This window comes from Struthio camelus, chromosome 1, assembly GCF_040807025.1.
Source record: "Struthio camelus isolate bStrCam1 chromosome 1, bStrCam1.hap1, whole genome shotgun sequence".
NCBI lineage: Eukaryota > Metazoa > Chordata > Aves > Struthioniformes > Struthionidae > Struthio > Struthio camelus.
The window spans coordinates 90,124,678-90,145,386 of record NC_090942.1 but is presented as its reverse complement, the minus strand read 5'-3'; the positions used below and the strand labels follow the sequence as shown (position 1 = coordinate 90,145,386).

General features: G+C 40.6%; 1 protein-coding gene across 17 annotated transcripts in view; it reads left to right on the top strand.

Moving 5' to 3' along the window:
• The window catches only part of LOC104150735 (rap1 GTPase-activating protein 1), a 69,561-nt gene that overhangs the window by 9,672 nt on the left and 39,180 nt on the right, over positions 1-20,709 (top strand). For 4 of the 17 annotated variants that reach the window (XM_068956474.1, XM_068956470.1, XM_068956463.1 and 1 more), the window contains 3 exons: positions 540-739; positions 18,248-18,341; positions 18,793-18,828. In XM_068956474.1, the coding sequence (XP_068812575.1) occupies positions 18,811-18,828 (18 nt within the window). In that variant the 5' untranslated portion in view covers positions 540-739; positions 18,248-18,341; positions 18,793-18,810. Of the gene's footprint in view, positions 1-539; positions 740-6,515; positions 6,618-10,558; positions 10,679-13,705; positions 13,955-16,208; positions 16,331-18,247; positions 18,342-18,792; positions 18,829-20,709 lie in introns of those variants that run through there. The other 13 variants (XM_068956473.1, XM_068956453.1, XM_068956471.1 and 10 more) reach the window with 9 other exon arrangements.

The window sequence follows — 20,709 nt, the reverse complement described above, 5'->3', positions numbered from 1 at the left end:
TCACTAAGCATGTTCTTCCCTATAGCCTTGTCCTGAAGCAATTTCTGAGAGCCTGAGCAAATATTGGGAACAAAGTGCTTCTGAACCACCTTTTCCTGTCTCTGTCTATCTCTTCTTTTATTTCCGAGGTTCTACTGAATCATTGGTGAATGATTGGTGAAATATGACTTTGCTTTTTCTGCTGAGACAGCTTAGGATAAGGAGCATGATTATGTTGTATCTACGTAGGCAGCCATGACTTTCGGTTAATATGTTCCTGGTCGGTCTAATATCCTGAGTATGAAGAGGCAAAACCCTGAGGAAGTTAGGCCTGTGCTCATATGTTCAAAGAAGGTGTGTAATTTTGAGAACTTCAGTTACGCTTGAGCTGCCAGAGCTGAATATTCTTAAATTTCTTGGTAGCTGGCAAAGTCTTTGCTGCTTCTAGTCCATTCCAGTTCTCATAGGGCACCCTGTAAAAGTTATAATATGTATAGTCCACTGTCTGGTGTTTTGTTGGCATGGCTGTCTTCCAACCTACAGTGACTCTTCTCTATCAGTCAGGGTTGAGATGTATTCACGGGAGGACTGACGTTGCAAGGAGAGCTTCTGCTGCAGCTTCTAGTTCCTCAACTGCCTCAAGGATACCTGAAAAGCATAAGTCTACCGAGACTGGGGAAACAGTTCAGTAAGAAATGCTTGTTGTGTTGTGAAGAACTAATGGATTTCTCTTGTCTGAAAGTGGAGAGTTACATCTAAGGTGAGAAGAGTTTTCAGGGCTGCCTACACATTTAAAATTCTCAAGTATTTAAAAGTAAGGAAGCAGTGTCTCCTTAACTCTCATGGCAGAAAAGTAACAAGCATTTACCAAGAAAATGTATTTTGGTTTTTTGATCTCCTTTCTCAGCCTTTAAAATTCACTTATGTCACCTTGTTAGCTTTTTCTGTGCAAAAAAGAAAATTAAGAAAATTAAGAAAATTAACTGCCTCTTCTTTTTATTTCAAAATCCCCTTATAGCAGGAGCTTTAAAACTGTGAGATTTCATTAGCTTTGGTAAAACTTTCTTCAGCTGGTTTTGTTTAATGACAGAGCCCAGTCTGCTCTATATTGTTTATTTTTTTGGAAGACTTTCTATACTTGGCTAGGGTCTCTGAACATTCAGTAGTTCTAATGATGAAAAATTGGATATTTCTGTATAGAGGGTGAAGTTGGCAGTGTACACTCTTTTGAAGGAATTCACTGAGGAGACTAATGCTACTGAATGGAATACTAGAGTAACTTTGGGCACTAATTTAGAGCTCAAAATGTGGAGAAGGAGAGAAATTGACTGACTACAAATTAAGAAAAAGGAAGGCAGTTAAGATTCTACTGCTAGAATATGGTGAAAGAATCAAATGGAGTAGCTAGAGTTGTGGAGGGAGGAAGTGAGAAGAAAGAAGTATTTTCAAGAAGAAAACAGGAAATTGGTTGAGAACAGGAAAAAGAACACAGGAAGATCATTTGCTGTCATATTAAGCTGTATTAGGTGACTCTGGAAATAATCACAGAATCGTTTAGGTTGGAAGGGACCTCTGGAGATCATCTAGTCCAACCTCCCTGCTCAAGCAGGGTCCTCTAGAGCATAGTTCCCAGGATCACATCCAGATGGGTTTTGAATATCTCCAGGGAAGGAGGCTCCACAACCTCTCTGGGCAACCTGTTCCAATGCTCTGTCACCCTCACAGTGAAGAAGTTTTTTCTCAGGTTCAGATGGAACTTCCTGTGGTTCAGTTTCTGCCCGTTGCCTCTTGTCCTGTTGCTGGGCACCACTGAGAAGAGACTGGCCTCATCCTCTTGACACCCCCCCTTCAGATACTTATACACCTTGATCAGATCACCTCTCAGTCTTCTCTTCTCCAGGCTGAAGAGGCCCAGCTCTGGCAGCCTTTCTTCATAGGAGAGATGCTCCAGTCCCCTCATCATCTTTGTAGCCCTCCGCTGGACTCTCTGCAGTAGCGAAGAATAAGAAAGAACAAGACCTGTATGGGCTGAGCTGCTCTACTATTGAACAGTGTTTGCATTCATTATGTTAGAGAATGGCTTTTGCACTCATTTTCATCAGACATAATTTCCATTCCAAAATGGTGAAATTTTTAGCTGAAGGATATGAGATGCAGTGAGATAAATTAACATTTAATTTCCACAGAGTTCCTATGCCCTCTCTTCTTCCATGGCCCTGGCCACATGTTCCTGCTGCTTATATTGCCAGTACTGGTTTCGCTGTAGCCCTCCCTGTTCTGAGTTGCTAACAAGGCATAAAACTAACCAAGCAAAAAGTCTATAAAAGGCTATTTTTTATTGGATTAGTAAATTATCAGTCATGGAAACATGTGAGAAGCACCAGGTTGGCCACAAGAAAGGAGAAAGGACCTCAATGGCCTATCCCTATGCTGAAAAATAGGGAAAGCAAGCGCTTTTCCTTTCAACAGTATTAGATGGTTCTGCTAGTGGAACCACACTTGAAATATTTGGGAATTACCACCCAACACTAAAATATAGCTTCCTTGGGTTGGAATTCAGCAACTGTGTATAACTCCCTCCAATATTAAATAACAGTGTAATGAAAAATAATAGGGATGAGAGGAGAAGAAAGAAGTTGAAATTAGTGTTGCAGAATGTAACTTCTTGAGCTGGAATTTGTCATTTTTCTCTTTAGCTGATGGGCTCCATGATGTCTTCCCTGAGGCATTTTGTGGAGTGGCTCTATGCCACAGTAAGTTTGCTTGGAAATGGAAGCATCTATAGAGAAAAGCTGAGTTTGAGACTAAAATGGCCTCATTGAGCCTACTTATCATACACACTTTTTTTCCTTGTGTGACATATTCTTAAATAAATGTTCAGTACATTTACTAAGATTATTAATGCTTTAAGCAAATTAGATAAAAACTTTCAGGAAATTTGCACCAGTAAGTGTATGTATGACAAGTCCGTAAATAGACGCTAAAAGTTCTGGGCAGGTATGTAAGTGCTAACTTTCCTAATACAGTGCTCTTGTACGCTGGGAAAATCTGAGGAGAACTGAATATTGAAAGTGGTCGGGTTTGTGCTCTCTTCCTAAATGGCATCTCTTATACCCATTGTTGGAAACAGACTGTTGAACTATATGAATCTGTGGTCTGGTCCCGTAAGGCATTCGTTATCTTCCCATTGTATAGTACTGGACTTTACACAAATTCTTTCAGTAAATAGCGTGGGCGAGGGTGGCGCATTGCCAGGCGAAGGGCTCTCTTAGTTAGTTTATTGATGATATGTGCCTTGAAGAGAAAGAGGACTCTGCAATTACTGGCACTGGTCATTCTTAGAGTGTTGTACTTTGTAGCAAATGCAGTGCAGAATGCAACACCTTCCTAGGCATACGTTCCCAGGCCTAAGGTATTCAGAGTCTAAAGCAAGTGTGACAAAGCGCAGAGCAGCAATTCAAGTGTGGAAGGACTGAGAGAAGTAACTTGGTAAGGAAAGAAATAAGAAAGGAAAAAATGAGTAAAATATATTTTAATTAAGACAGTTTTGGCTTGAAAAGTTAATCTATAACTATAGTCCCTTCTTACTTCATTAGATAGTTTCCATTCTAAGGCAGCATTTCTTGTTTCAGCACTAATTCTAGCTACATTTTTAGTTCTAGCCATCCTATAAAGGCAGTATACCTCAGAGAGAGGAAGCTGGAGGTGGTTCTTTTTTCTGCCTCAGGAAAAACGGGTTTTATGTTTCAGTTACATCTGAGGAAATGGGCGTTCACAGTGAAAGAGAGTTTTCTTTGTTACTTTATGATAGCAGACACGTGAACTGAAAAGAATGTAGCTCTCATCTTGGCATCTTTCCTCAATCTGTGAACTGTCTGTTTTTCTAGTGGTACGGGTTTTATCTAGTTTTGACATGGATTTGCATTTCTAGTGGTCACTGCCAAATTAGCAGGAGCACATCATAATGAATTTCTTCTGGCATGTGCCATGAGCACGCCCTATAGTATTACATCTGAATTGTTATCCTGGTATGTTCTAGCATGGCATTGTAAAGATGTTTTGGATGGTGTTTCTGTGGGGTGAACTACTGTTTCTGAGCTCAGCCATCAGCTGCAAGAACAGCCTCATAAAGAGCACCATGCCACATCATTGCCAGACCAGGCTGTTGGTTTGTGTATCAACACTGTGAAAGCAATATGCCGTTTTTGCTTTCTCCTGAAACAGCTGCAGTAGTGATACTGCAACTCCTATACTTTGTAAGGGGTACTCTGTTGTTTCGAGGCTTCCAGTGCTGAGAGACAGCTTTCCTGTTGGCTGTAGGCTACAAAAAACAGGAGATGCAACATGTGGAATTAGGGGTATATCTGCTTGTACTGACAGCATTAATAAAATTTCTTAATGGTGATAACTTTTATATGGCTGTTTGTTCCGCACCATGTGTGGACTCAGGAGAAGAGTGATGATTGATTGCAAAGGGTCATTCTGTGAATATAAGAAGATTGCCAGTGAAGACAGAATTTCAGGATAGAGTAGGCATAGTTCCTGAACATCTGTATCGGACTGAAGTCTTATTTGATGCCAAAGATGATCCACATGATGGTGCTACTGATTGTTGAGAAGAATTGTCAAGTCCACTGGATACTGGCAACATCTGATTCCTCAGGCTTTCCTGTGAATTCCTTTACAGTCGAAAGATAACAGATTGATTCAGGAGACAGTGTTTGCTGTTTGAAAAGTTCGCATGCGACGCTGGGTGAACAAGAGGTCATGAGTTTTGCCTGAGGAGGCTTCCTTAAATATAGTGGAACTATTAATGAGGTATATATTCTTTTCCAGTATCTTTGTTTCTCTGTGCTACCTCCAAACACAGATCTTGCTTGATAGAAAAGGGGAGGGGGGGGATAATACTCTCTTGTCAGGGTCACTGTTACAGGACCCAATACTACTTGCACTTCTAAGTGTGGCATAGTATGTGATACCCATATCTTTCACAAGTTACCAGTCTGCACCTGGTTGTAAATTAATTGATAATGACAAAGTCTCCAAGCTACTTTTGATGCATGGTGATGCTACTTTTACCCTGATTCTCTTGCTCATCAGCTTCTCAGCAATAATTTGGACTGTCACCGGGAATTCCTAAATTTCTACTGCAGCCCCTGCTATGGAATGTACATTTGACCATCTTGAAGAGATGAAGGGCATTCAGTATAAGAGCTGAGTCTACTGCTTCCTTGACAATTTCATGTTCACTTACTGTTCTCCTCATGATATTTGCAAAGTGAGGGGCAGGATGAGGAATGTGTGAAGGTGAAGAAGAATTGTAGCCTTCAGGTGATTTGTTCAGTTGCTTATGAGCACCATAAAAACCAAGTGATACGCTAATCATTATTTATGCAAAATCCTTAATGATTGATTGTATTGAGTACTGCAGCTTTCTGCAGCGCTAGCTTCTGGTTGCTGCTTTCCCCGGGCAGCCCTACCGTGAAGTCTCCATGCATACTTAGATACTGGGAACTTTGTTAGGCTAATCTTGCAGTATCTAAAATCTCAAACTTAAGGTATCTGTAACTGGCAACACAAGTTTATATCACATTAACACATTTCATCGTGGAGCTGGGAAAGGTAGAAATACGTTAATTTCCATGCAAAATATGTATAGGTTGTTTCATGTAATTAAGACCAAAATACAAGTCCTACAAAAAACATTTTTCAAGATCTTTTCACAGATGACTTTTTTAATGCTATTTTATATTTTATTAATTTATAGACTGAATGTTTTTCTTCTAGGTTGTATTTAAACTGGTAGATTTAACAATAGGTGTAGGTGTATTTTGCCACCCAAAATAAAGGCAAAAGCAAGGCTGTGAGCTTTGGCAGTCTAGCTGGAGAAATTTTGCCTGGAAATAGCTGTAGTAGAGAGGTTTGTGTGACAGATTGATAGGAGACATTTGAAGTGAAACAGCTGGAAAAACATGCAGAAAAAGATGAAAAATAAAACCAGGTGTTCTCCAAGTCAACACTGATTGTATGCCTTTGAATGAGTCAAAAAAAAAAAAACCCTACTGTGTGACAGATGGAATAACTGATGTTATAAATAAAGAAGCTGTGCTTAGTTGATTCCCCATGTTTGACATGCCTGTGCAAAGCTCTTCAGGATGAGAAAGTAATTGCTTATTCTTATTATTGTTCCTAAAATTTGTGGTTTAGCCTTTGGCTCTTCTGGGGTTCTCTTCGTAGAGTTTGACCAAGCCAGCTGGGGTTTGAGCACTAATGCAATATAAATGTTTCCTGCCTCTGTAAATCTAACTTTCCTGATAGAGTTCCACTGTAGATTACAGTTCTGCCCTTCATTCCACAAATGTGTTTGGTTCTTAATATTCTCTGAGAGGAACAACTTGCTCTCCTTTCATTGTATTTTAGTCTGTGCAGCTCTACTTGCAGTTAGAAGATTGTCAGATCTTCCCCAATCTCAGCTTTATGTGCCACCATGGGGTGGCTGATGTTCTTTATTCCAGATCTCCAGTTTACAGCAGTTTAGAAATTGCTGGATGCTCCCTAGTCCAGCCATGTGGTCACAGAGCAGTCTAAGAATGGCTGGATGCTTTTTATCCCATGCAGATTTCACTTCAATCTGTAAGGTACTGGATTTTCTTCTTTTAGCAGTTCAGCTCACTGCAGTCTGGCAGTTATACTGAATTCTTACTGCCCGTATTGCTCTGAGCAGACTAATTTTCCAGTGGTGCTGAGTTGTCCTGATAGTACGACATAGGTCAGTGAAGTGCGTAGCAGACTGGTCCTCAGAATCATTTCTCCACAGTTGTTCTGTCAGTTAGGTTTAATATGGAAACACTATTTTGTGAGACATGTTTCGTAGCACTCCAAAAAGTTTGGGGAGCACTGCTCTGTAACAAGTAAACTTTAAGCCATGGATGTAGTTTTTACTGCAGTGCTGACAGTCAGGATGTATTATATATTTTATTAATATATGTACACATATGCTTTACAGCCCATACATGCCAACTGGAACCATGCCCTATTATGATATATACTATTACTAACATGCTAAGAGATATCTTTTGCCATTCCCATAAGCAAAAAATCCCACAAACAGATTCTTAATTAATAGAATTCCGGGTGTTTAGAGTTAGTGTGTGATTCCTATATTTTATTGCTGAATATCATGAAGTGATTCTTTTTAAGACACTATCTATGCTGAATATTTATCAAAGCAAATATCAACTGTTCCCTGCTATGTCATAAGTAGTGTTAAACTACTAGACCCTCCTTATTCTTTGTGTCCTTATTAGCTCATAGACAGATAGATGATCCATGATTTTGTCTCCTAAATGCACTACGTGAACGATCTTTGCCTGTGTCCTGATGTCCTATTGTGGAATAACTGGTGGGTGCTTTTTGACCAAATTCCCTTGATGTAGTACTTGTGAACAGTCTGCATGTTGTTTGTTTGCTACCCTAATTTATGTAAGTAACAATGTCCTCTCATTCCTGTAACCAGGGAAAGGCACTTTGTATTTTAAGATTTGTGTCTAAATTTCCAGTTGCCACAAACATTTATTGTGTGAATTTAAGCAACTCCCTTGGTTACTCGCATCTCTTGAAAAGCAAGTTTTTTAGATTGGGGACTATATTTCACAATATTTTTTGCAATATTTCACTATTATTTCACAATATCTTGCGTGTTGATGACATCTACGAAATATGCACCATGACCCCCATCCCCCATGTATTTATTAGTGAACCTCTGTATCTTGGGGTATATGCCACATTGGGTTGCCCTAATGTTTTAAGGTACAGTAATTTGTGGATGTTCCCTGCTTCCAGCCAGCTCAAACACTGCAGTGGATCGTGCTGTTCACACTAATAAGCTGCTGCTTCTGCATTTAAAGGGCCAGCTTCATCTTGCTCATTTCCCAGAAACCTGCCAAAACAAGAGAATTCCAGACAAGGAAGAGGGGACTGGACTGGTGATGTAATACCTCCAGGAATTCCCTAGCTTGAGGTGGCCTGGCAGAGGTTGCTGTCCCCACTGTTTGTATTGCAGGTTCGTTTAACCCCTTCCAGCTCTGTCAGAATAAGAAAAAATCTCTGAAAGCTTCAGAGTTTCAGGCTGATAGGAGAAGTTTGTGGGAAATAATCCCAGCTGGTTCATCTTATTTGTACAGAGAGAAATTAAGAGATACTTTATCCCTAATCCTGAAGAAGAATCTAGCTCTTCAGATTCCCTTTTCATCCAGGCATTCTCCCCGTTATCGTCATTCACACTACATCCCTCTAGGTCTGACCTGCCTTCCTCCCCGCACTGTACATCATTGTATTTACCCATTTCACAGCAGTCCCACTGGCATTTTGGAAACTTGTGGGTGCATAAATAGCACAAAAGCATTGCATGTGCCCCCTGTCTGATTGGTTTGTTGTTCTGTTGACTGCTGTTATTCTCCTTGTTTAAATGCTATTCCATTCCTGCAAACTGTTTAACTTGCTGACCTAACCTAAACAATGTCCATATTTTTAGCTATGTGCTCCTCAGTCTGTCCTCAGTCTAATGACTTGCCTCTCTGTTTTCCCCTGTGAAAAATATCCGGAGTTTTACTGCCAAAATCTCCCCCAACTTACACTCTACTAACAGTCAGGTAAATTAATAAATATTTCTCCTATCCTTGAGTTCTACTGGGCAGGCCATGTAGGTCAAAGCCTGAAAATAGGCTAAGGCAAACTAGGAGTTGCAATATAGTTGCAATAATTTCACTAATTTGAAATAACTGTTGTTTCCAAACCTGGAAGTCCTGCCATATCTCATTGCTGTCCTTGGCTGTTCATTCCAGTCCTGCCCCTTACACCAGTACTAGCATTATCTGAACAACTAGCTGATCAGAGCGGGACTATCCCCATCAGTGTCATTGCAATCAGCTAAAGCTGCTTATCCAGCTGTACTGGCAGACTGAGAGTTGTTTCCTTTTCCTGACCCTCCTGCTGATTTACTAGGTGATAGCAAGAGTAAATGTCTCTGTGCCAGTTGCTCCATCTGTGGAAGGGGGCTAGTAATGGGGACCTTTCTCAATAACATATTGTTCTCCATAACATATCTTCAAATAAAGGTGCCAAGCAAACATGAAGTGTTTATATGAAGTACTTATATAGAAACCAATTCTTCTAGGTTCTTTATAGACAGACATGAAGACCCTGCCCCAGATAATTACATTCCTATAAAATTAATAAAAATATCTAACCGGGAAAAAAGAAATTCCTGCAAGTGTCCTAACTGAGGGAAAAGTTGCAGAGTGAACCTCACTAAGATCCAGCACAAGAGAGGGCTCTTGTAAGTGCTCCAACAGATTCAGTCAGAATTCGCATTTTCTTAGACCCAAAACAACTACACAAAACAAATCCATAGGAAATCATTCTATTTATAGAACTTGTTTATTCCTGTGCTCATGTGAAAACAAAAAAGTGCTAAGTCTTTAATAAAACATTTCCAGCCTGCATAACTGTGGAAAAAAGCTGGACAAAGCGATCCCTGAAGATTTGAAAACAAGAGCATAAGTAAAAACAATTACAGTTACAAACAGTTGTAGCACCCTCTTAAAAATAGCTCCCAGTTTTGGGAAGATTTGCTCACAATTGGAGTTACAATACCAACAATTTTTAGTGTGCCCTTTCTTTGTAATCTAATTTGAGGAAATTCTTTGTTACTTCTGGTCAAATTCCAGCAGTTATTTATTCAAAATATGGGAAAGGTTATACAGTTCAGAGAGGCCAAAAACAACCTGCTGTTTTAGCACGCTGGGATTCTGTTTCTTTTGTCCCTGTGGTGCCTCTGCCATGGCTATGGCCATGGGGGCGTTTAACAGAAGAAATTATTGTGGCATTTAAAAATGACCTAGTAGGGGGTTCCCCCATCAGACTGATGGGACCAGAATGAGTAAGGCTGAGTTACTTCAGTGCAGAATGGAATGCTTAATTTAACCTGGAGGATTAAACCTAATTTTGCTCTGAAAAGGATTGAAAGCACTCACTCAACTGTAGATAATAGCCCTGTGCAGAGGCAAAATGCTTTAAACTGCTTCATCTAAGTCAGCCAGAACTCATTTTAACATTGCCTAACACTAGTGCAACATAACAAATTCTTTGATTTTCTACAAAAATCATGACTAAACAATATTTCCAGTCCACAGGTGATTCTCCTAACTAATAATTACCAAAAGCATTTCTAGAAGATAGTGTATCATCATGTCCCTTCAGATTATCCGCGTTCAGTGCATTTGCTATGGGAGTAAGTCAGTAGCAAGTAAACAGTTTAGTGATTATCAGATTTTTCCAATCCACCACTTTCTCTTCCTCCTCTGATCTGTACACATGAATTCATGTTATGCAGTTCACTGTCACCAGATAACTCTAATCATACTTAAGTAGGCTATGGAAATGAGCGTCCCTATGAAGATCCTCTCATTTCTAAAGGTCATCCCTGCAGGTCTGGGATTAGAAGTGCGGGGAGCACTGTGTGGGTGTACAGAGCTGCTCATGCTCCACCTATGGAGCTGCCAGTCTGGCCCCTTCCCCTAGGGCCAGTCTTCTCTGCTTAAGAGCTCAGTTGCTGCACAGGCTGGCTCCTCCATATCGACAATGATCTCTAGTTTCAAGTATGACAGCACCAACCTGCTCACTCTCCATTCATCTGCAGGTGGGAGCAGCGGAAGAGAAAGGGAGGGAGGGAGAGGGAGGACACTGCAACCTATGTGAATAATTGATAGTGCAAGGAAAGGAGAGCGTATGTGGGAGCAGCTGGGTTCCCTGCCTCCATCCGCTCACCAGCTGGGGATGTGAGATCATTGCTCAGGTAGGGGATGAACAGCTTAGCTGCTTTTATGCTCTTCTCACCTGCAGTACCAATTAATATGTTATATATTTTGCATCTAGAAGGAATCAGGGCAAAGACAGCTGGGGGAGGACTGATAGCAATCTTCTGTCCTGCTTGCTGAGCATTGTGTAATGGATGGACCTTGGGGCAGTTTCAGCCCCAGCAGGGAAAGCAGCTGTATGCTTTTTAAAAGACATTGTGCTGTACTGTTTTGTGTTGTACTGCATTGTGCAAAGAAACACTGAGAGAGAGTGTAAATGGGGAGGGTGGATGTCCTTGTAGGAAATGAGACAAACTGGAGAGCTCAAGGGGCATGAAAGAGGGTCTGTCTAGACTCTAAGGAATCCCACCCTGGTTCTGTCAACCTTTGGCATAAAATGATGACTCCAAATGGGCAGTGGGAGGTGCTGTCTGTGCACGCTTAGTGCTATATTTAGAAGCTGTGTGCATACTTCTGTGAGAATAACTGATGTGAAATTGTGCATGTTTCTGTTTGTGAGTGCATCTGTGAGCTTGTGATGATTGAGTGTAATCTTGTTGTAATGCATAAAAAAGACAGTTTCAGCCCTGAAGAGTTTACCATTGAAGGATATGCTGTATTTATGTGGCAGCGTGTGGCTTCTGTGGAGCTTGATGTTCTTACAATGACTCAAATAATTGATAAAAATGCAGAGCTCAATTTCTGTCTTATGGTAAATTGAGACTTTTGTGTGAGCAAGAGAAAATGCTAATGCATTTTTAAAAATTAAAAAAAATCTGTTAAAAAAATAGGGAAAATACACGGCAAAAGGTACAGATACCAATTATTGAAATACATATATTAACATACCTGGAAGGATACCTAGAAGAACAGAAATTTGTGTGCCAGTTCCTGAAACAATGAGTATAAAAGGCATAATGATCCACACAAATATATAGATTCTAATATAAGACTATAAATATGCAGAATTAGTCATACAAGAATGCAAATATCAATATGAACCAAGTCTACTTATTAATACAACTGAACACATATATTAAGTGATATTGTTGTGCTAGCTGTGAACAGCAGGAATTGTTAGCTGGGTTATAAGTCAAGAAACAATTAGGGAAAAGGGGGTCTGTGATTTACTTATATGTGGAAGTAATTTATTCATCTGATTATAAAAGTAGGTTGCCAGCAGCAGGATTTAGGGTATTTGATAATTGTTTGCTGGCTTGCTTGTGAATCTTGAGGGCTGTGTACACAACTGGAGTTGCACAGTAGGTTAGGTAAAGTTATGAGATAGTTACATGAAAGCTGAGCCCAGGTCTGGTTTTATATGTGAACCAAGGAGACACTTGTCTGTAGTGGCTAGCTGATGAAGAATGGCAAAAGGACCAGGGCCTTTCTATATACTTTGCTTTTACTGCAAACAGGCTTATTATTGTTGCTGATAATGACCCTGGGATGGGGGAGGGCAGCAGTTACTACTGGCAGCCCTCTCTAGCAGCAGAAGCTAATGTCTTTTCCTCCTGCCTGGATGCAGCAGAAGTGGCAAGCTTGGCTCTCTGCCCTGGCCCAGTCAGTTCCCTTTTCCTACTCAGCCGTTCAGGTAAATGAATAAGAACTGCTTGTGCAGAGAGCAGCTGCTGTGTGTGCAGTGCCCTGGAAGGAGGTTGGAGGTGCAGGGTTTCTATGGAGGAGGTGGACTGTACCATACCCCAGGATCAGATCTGCTGAAAAAAACAAGTAAACAAGAAGAGATGGAAATAGCAGCCCTCCTTCTGAGTACCTAAAACCAGCAAGCTGATCCTTTCTTTTTTTGTTCATTGTTGTCCCCTACTTTGATTCCTTACAATATCTTTTCCCACTCACCCACACCTGAAACCCCCATGATGCTTTTTGTCTGGGTCTTTCATGACTAGAATTTCTAGAAAGCATCAGAACAGAATTGCTGTACTCTTATCCCCAAGAGTTTGTTGCAACTGCTTTATCTCTCTTCTACTTTTCTTTTTGCCTACCCACATCAATTGTTTCATGTTTTCTATCTTGTCTTTCTCCTTTCACTCCTCCTTAGTATCTCTTTCAAATTCCGAATTCCAAATGCTGTCTCAACAGATCAAGTGTGAAGAACTTGATCAACAGAACAAATCAAGTGTGAAGCTTACTGTTTGTAGCTGCTGCCTTTACAGGTCTTAGTGTAGAGAGGTAACATTACATCATCTTGTGGAATAAAATTGAGGATCACAGAAGAAATGTGTCTGGAAGATCTCCACATTCTCATGTAAACACTATATGCATACACTTACAGTAGAGGATAGTGTAAAAGCAAATACATGTGGTTAAAGGGTTTCTGGCTCTCAAAATTTGAGCTTCCCTAGAAAATAGGTTACGTGTAAGAGCAGCCAGGTATGTCATAGGAGGGATATTGTGCCAAATCTCTATATTTGATGTACATCTGCCCCAAAGATCAAGGGCTAGTGGGCTTGATATCCTCTTCTTCTCCCCTTGAAGAGCATGAGAAGTTGTGGAGGACTGACACGATGCCCACTTGTCCTGCTGGATACAGAGAGGCAGCTTGGGGATAGATCTTACTCTAAAGCAGAGTTGAATAAGGAGCCCCTCTGGTGTCCTTGCTGGTACTATTGCACCTACTGACAGATCTGGAGTCAGCCTTCCGTGGCTCTGCTATCCTAGCAGCGACCTCCTGCAGGCTATTCCATGTCCCATGGGCTATCCAGGAAGGGGGGAACCAGCCTTCCATGGTGAGGAGAGAGAGCAGTGACTTCCCCATCCCTCATTGCTTCCTCTTGCTCTGTCTGTCCTCCTTCTCCTCCCCTGTCTTTCCCTCTATCATTATCTATCTATCTCCTCAGGAGCTTCCTGCTCCTGCTGATTCAGGCCTGGTCCCAGCTGTGAGGAGCTCTTTGCAGTCTCTCTCATTTGAAGCACAGCTTGGGAAGGGGCGGGGGAGAGGGACTGGTCTTTGTAGGGAGCAAGGAGGAAGCCTGTGCCCTTCTCCATGCTGAGACAGGAGGAGAGGAAACACCCAAGGAGAAAAGCTGGGAGCTGCCTTTAGTGGAGAAGTCCAGCATGTTTTCCCGAAAGCACAGTTTCTGTGTTGGAGCCTACAGAGGGTATGTACTGGTACTGGGCTGGCTGTCCATCAGGTGCCTTGCACTGTGCATTTCCTCCCTTCAGCCTGAGGACAGGGTAGGGGAATGGCTTAAAATATTTCAAGGTGGAATGCTGAAGTGGATCCCTTCTGCGCAATGCGAGTCTTATTGCAAGAGCAGGAAGAGCTCTTCTGGGATGTGTGAAAGGGAGGGGAGCTAAGAAGGTGGAAAGTGGCAGTCATGATTTAACCTGGAAAGTCCTAATCTGGTTTTGAAGTCAGTCCTGCTGTGAGCAGAGCATTGGACCAAAGACCTCCACAGGTCCATTCCCACCTAAATCTTTCTGTGGTCATAAAGATGGTGAGTGGGAGAGAGGGTTGGCAGGGGTGCTAGTATTTCTGAAAGGAAACAGAGAGAGCAAGAGTTACTTTCTTTTCTCTCCCCTTCTCCTGCCTTAGTGGAAGAAAACAAATTCTCTAGTTAGGACTTCTTAGGAGGTAGAAGTGAGGATTTGTGGAGAGGTTCATTTCCCTCAGGAGTTTGCCTTTCTCCTGCCATGCAGGAGAGAACCTTGTTGCGGAGTACAAGATTAAAAGTGAGAGCTGAGCTGATTTATCCAGGCTTTTTTGATACCTTTCCCATCTTTTTCATAGATACAAGAAGGATAAAGGAAATCTTGACCAAAGAGCAAGGACTGACCACAGCAGTTGGAACAGTGGTTCTCAAGCTAGATGGAAATAGTTCCTTAGCAGCAGTCAGAAAACAGGATTGCTATTGGAAGTGAGATTTCTAACTTGAAGCAGAGTCCATGAGCAGAAAAGTTTGGGGCAAGCTGAAAAAGAACTGTGTTTCATCTGTAATAGTTACTTCCTTTTCCTAGTTCTACCTTGCTAATTCCTTTTCTTGAATTTTAGGAAACTGTATGTGACTTGGAGCAAAATAAAATGCTGTAGATTCTACACATGTGGGTACTTACTAGAGTAAGGTCATTAGTGTCATGTGTTTAGCTGTCTTCACTGAATACCTGCAAATCTTATTTGGTGGAGTAAGTCCAAGGGAGAAACACGGGAGTGAAATAGCAGAAGCTGTTGCTCAAGGGAAGCGATTGCCCAGAAATGTTCCATATGAGCACTTCAGGCCTGTTTTTTTTGTTTCAGATTACCTTCAGATAGCCTTCAGTTCTTTTGAATTGGCTGTCCCTTCTGGTGAATGGTTCCAAGAACATATCAGTGCCTCACTGCAAGAATCACTCATAAGATTGGGACCCCAGCTATTATACTCACTGTAGTCCCACAGTTAGTTGCAAGTCATGTAGTATATTTTTCTCCTACTGGAAGACTTCTAGATTAGAAAAAGTTTTTATAATGGCCATATACTTGCTTCTCTGTGAACTTTCAGGAAAATAATTATACAAGGATTTGGGACACTTATCTCTTCGAAGTGCAACAAATCTCTGGAATACTTACGAAAGATGAGTGAAAGGATTTATGAAATCTGTCAAAGCCAATTTGTAGTCTTCTCAGAACAAATATTTGCAGAGTCTTTGCTATTGAACTGGCTCAGCTGTAAGCATCTAGGAATGACTCTTACAGAGCTGTGTGGAGATCACAGAACTGACACTGCCGGGAATGCTGCAGGACAGGAATACGGGGCATTAACAGTGGAGATGTAGAGGTCTGCAAGGGTTGCTTTTCTCACCGTTGTGGAATTCAGAGTGGAGTCTCTAGGAATAGAACAGCAGTGCCTGCTTTTAGTTAGGATACATGCTTAAAATGAATGCAGTGGTTGCTGAGAATAAAAAAAATCCTTTTAGTCTTTTATCTTTTCCATGGTCTCTACTTTCTCTTGGTGCCATTTCATAAAAATAAAGCATCAGCAAATATATTTTGACATATATATCTCCTTCTCCCAAGCTGGAGAATTTTTTTCCCCCCCAAAAGGTGGTATTCTGCTCTCTGAATGCGAGGTTTATGTGTTATAGTTACACGGTAGATGTTGTTTTAGAGATTCAAGTGCAGGCAACTCCAGAAGTTTCAGAAATGACCTTTCAAGTAATAGTTACAATGGCCCTGAAATTATATGACTTTTTTTTTTTTTTTTTTTTTGTAAAAGACAAACTGAAATCTAAATAATTCTCTTGACTTTTTAAAGTTCCTCTGCACATTGCCAACCTGGGATAATTACAGAATTGACAACATCTCTAAATGTATAATGAGGCCAGTGATTTTGGCATCTGCTCTAGTCCTTTTGGCAGGAGGACTATGCTAGGATTGAACAATAAGGAACAGTTGCTGCCTGAAGACCTACAGTCAGTCCAAAGCATAGAGGTGAATTTATGGCAAGAGAATGGCAGGACTGGCCACTCCTGTAAGAGTTGCCAAAGTTTCCTTGATACAGGTATGTATTTTATTCTCTACTGAATGATTCAGGATTCAAACCAGTGGCATACAAAAGAAAAACACTATAGTATGGAACAAGGCCCCAGGGCATCCAGTTGCACAAAAGACATATTGTTACCCTTCTCCGGAAATGGCAAGTTTCTGAAAAAAGGGAGTTTATCAAATTAAGTTCTTACCTTTTTAGGGCCCACAGAACAGAGCCTTCAGCTTTCTAAAACAAACAATGGAAATCTTTTACATAAAACGTTGGGCATAAATTTGTCCTGTTTGCTCCAGACATGCTCCAACTAAATGAATAAAACTAATAAGTAAAGCAAGTGTTGATATAACACTCACACTCATTTATAAATACATTTGCTATCTATCTATTCCACTATTTATTTCAGGCTATTTAGACTAACTCCCATATGCATTATGGATTTAATCTTTAGCTGTGTGACACCGATCTCTTTCATTTTAATTTTAGAATAAAATTGTGAGATGGAAGCATTATGTTAATCTCTATCGAGACCAGTCCATATACCAGTTAAGTGGTGCAGCCAAAATAATTGTAAATTGTCAGAGAGTTGGTGGGCATGAGGATTCTTGGAGCTTGTAATAAAATGTAATCTCAAGATTATAGGAAATAGATTAGACTACCATACAACAGAGAATGTAGCCACTGATTTCAAAGCCTGAACCTTCACCGCTTACAGATTCTGATCTCTTAGCATGGAGGCAGTAGGAGTTCTGCACATTTTATCTAGCAACTAGAGGATAACATCAAGCCTCCTATGTTAGAACTGATTTCAGAGGAGTCCAGTTTTGAATGTGCTATATTCATGATAGCTTTACAAAGTGGGTAAGTTTTGTCTCTTATATTAGAAATCTGGGCTTTGTTCCCCACCCTGCCTATGTATGATCCTTGCCTACGTGACCTTAGCTGTGAAATGGCAGACTTGCAACCCAACTGTGACTTCTTTTAAAAATTGTGAATGGCATGGAATTTATCAGCTCACCGTGGGAGAGCTGCAGCTAGCGCTGATCGTGTCTGTATTGTAGTTTAATATGCATTTCTTAAACTACAGTATGTTAGTTGAGTAATTTTTTGTTTTCTCTTCTATGAAATTAAATGAGGGCTGCTGCTGTTTGTATACATGCAACATGCTGTTCCAGTAGTGGCCAAAATAATAATACATTTTCAATAGAAGGTGTACAGACAGAAGCCCATCTAACGGGCACACTGGCTTTATCAGCAGTGGTAAAACAAATTTGTGCCTGATTCTCTCCTGCAGTATATACTAGCTCTGTTCTAGCACAATGTCTATGATGTTCCCATCTTGGAGACTAATACCCAGGCTGTGGCAACTGGGTCTGTCCTTTAGGTTCTGATTTCAGTGACGTTTCGGAACTTTTAGCTCTTTTAATACCATTCAGTTTTGAGATGGGTGGAAATTTCAAATGGCAATCTGCAGTAGTATTTCGGCATTTGGACCTGATTTGAGAATGGGTCCCGTCACCATCTCCCTTGCTGCAAGCGTTCTTCCCCATCTGGTCCCAAAGCTTCCTATAAGACCTGTCTGTCTTCTGCTGTAATCTGTGCTAGAAGAGGAACTTGGCAGAAAAGATCATTTAGCACTTGAACAAGGGTGTGGAAAATAATGCATGTGGGCAGAGAGAAAGACCTAGGGGCCACAAGTTCTTTGGGGATATATCCAGGACGTTTGCAGGTGGTAAGTGATCTGTGAGCCATCCGTATCTCTAGCTGGGTTGAGGTGATGGGAGTGACAGCTTCCTTATAGCCAAAAAATGATCTGGGGATAAATGAGTGAGCAGAAGACATCAGAAGGCAGAAAAGGCACTGCAGGTAAGGGTTGGCATCTTGAGTTCTCCAAGATTTCTCCCCGCCTGCCCCTTCTACCTCTGTCTCTTACAGGAGGTCTGATGAGGGGATCTGCTGTGTCAGTGATGTTATAGACTCTCCGACCCAAGACATTCCATCTGCTCTTGCTCCTGCTATTCCCAAGAAGGTAAAGGCGGTTCACGTTCCTTTGGTTCAGGGTAGGAACGTGCCTTGAACTGTTGTGCAGATCAGAAGTGAAAAAAGGCAAGTTTGTGTGCCTGTATGTTATAGCTACTGTTACTGACTTCTGTGTGAGAATCCTAAACTTGTTCATGTAGTCCTTTCTTATATTATATTGTATCAAACCATTTATTTGACCTATTCAGAGAGAAATTCCTGAGACATGCCCTATCAGGTTCCAGGTCAAGCTTTTACAAGACCAGATGAAAATTTAGCTAGTTGTATTGACCATGCCATCAGTAAAGGAAGAGAGATTCTGTCTTGCCTTCAGCAAGAGAATAGTTTCTGTGCCAAAACATAGAAGCTGTTGGCTCCATCAGTATCTGGATTACCACAGAAGATAGTGTTTGCTCCTGCAAATCTTAAATTATTTCCCTGTTACCTTTCTCTCTTCGCAGACTGTGGACTTATTTGAGATGATTGAAAAAATGCAGGTAAGGAGCAGTTATTCTGTCAGATTCTTAGATGTCTTAATTTTTTGTAGCCAGTCAATTGTCAACACCTATTCCAGTCTTGTCACTTTACCCCCAATATCCTTTACTTTGGGCTTGCAGCGTATTTAGCGCTCCTGGGACAAACCTCCAATACTCAGTCTTAAGTGAAGTTTCAAGAGCATTTCCCTACGTTCAGTTTTCCAGCCAGCATGATGGAAGGAATAGACACAAGTTCTTATGAGTCTGTCTGTTCTTTGCTGAAGTATGATTCTGAGAGAAAATTAAAATTGCGTTAAGGTATATCTGGAGTGTTCTTCAAGAAACTATATTACTGCAGGGTAGCGGGTGTTAATGACAGATGACTGATGGGATGCTAGCATAACTGCCTTTAGCAAGGCCAAATAGTTTAATAAATAACTACTGTAGACCTAGTCTTTAACTCTCACAAGTAAGTGGTCTGGCTTAATTGTTGTATGGAAATACACACATGCAGTTTTATCTATTATACTGTAAGATTCAAGTAGGGAAAATTAGAAAAAAACAAAAACCCTCGCCTACCAAAATAAGAGGTATGAATATAATAGTACTAGGTCATATATTTAGCGAAAAAATAGTTAAAACTATTTTTTTCAGATGGCCCCTTCTCAGAGCATCCTTACGTAGTGCCAATATTATTTTCTCTGACTGATGCATTTTCTTTAAAATGCTAGGGTTAGCTTTGTCCTCTTCAAGTGAGGCACATAACTTCTGCCCTTTGTTATGATTAAGAGTTGCCCTTCTTAGAAAGTGTTAACTTCTTTTCTGGAACTTCGGTGGCCAAATTATGGATATGGGGAAAATGCAAGATTTGGATGAGACCATAAATTAGGTGAGGAGGTACAAGGTAGCAGCAAAATACTGGCTATAGATAGAGATATGAGACTGAGGTACTGGTTTGCAGACTAGGAAGGAAAAATGGGAGGAGGAAGGGCTGAAGGTATATCTTCTTCAGTATATTCACATGTATATACTGTCTGTACTGACCCCCAAACTGTTTGGGATCTATTTTCAGTGCTATAGAAGAATGTACTTTATAAGAATGCCTGGCTCATTTAATTCTGTGCTAGTAAGTAAGCTTGAATGTACAGAGCTCCTTGCTCAGTTCAAGCACATATTGAAAGGTATGGTAGTGCTTTCTTCCAGGCCTCTTGAAATCTGTAGGAAAAAAAGAACACTAGCAGGTGTCCTTTAGTGGAAGAATGGTCTGCTGTAAGATTGTCAGTGTTTCTCAGCTCCCAGCTCACCATATGAAAACTGTGTGTCTCACTGTATTTAGACCTCTTGTGCTAGCGAGAGAGAGTTAAATTTAAGAGAGGGAGCTAGTAAGAATTTCTGGCGTACAGAGCATCTAATTTCACATCTATATTGGTTTCTTAGTTGCCCATTGTTAAGACTCTACAGTGTGTTTAATTTAGCTTGTTTTGTCACCTGAGTTGCACTAGGAAAAGTAGTAACTGCTGCTTACGTGTGGCTAGCTTTTTTTTGAAGGAAGAGTAGAGGTGTTTTCCAGAGAAACGTTCCCTACCCCCAAATATTTTTTTATTAATTATTTATTTTTTGTTTGTTTTTGCTCTCCCTTTCCTTCCATTTGACTCCAACTCTCCTTTAAATTGAAAACTGAATTTGGAATTGTCATAAGCAATCAAATGAGTAAAAAGCACAGCAAGAGACTTGAACATTTCTCAAAAATCCTGTAAAATAACAAAGACACAGGATAGAATTAGTTTTGGAGTATCTGAGTATTTTACTCTTACTGGAGTATCATTGTTTGAATGAAAATTAACCTAGCTGTTTCACATTATATGTGATGACTTAATGGGTAAAGTTCTCATTTTAAACTGA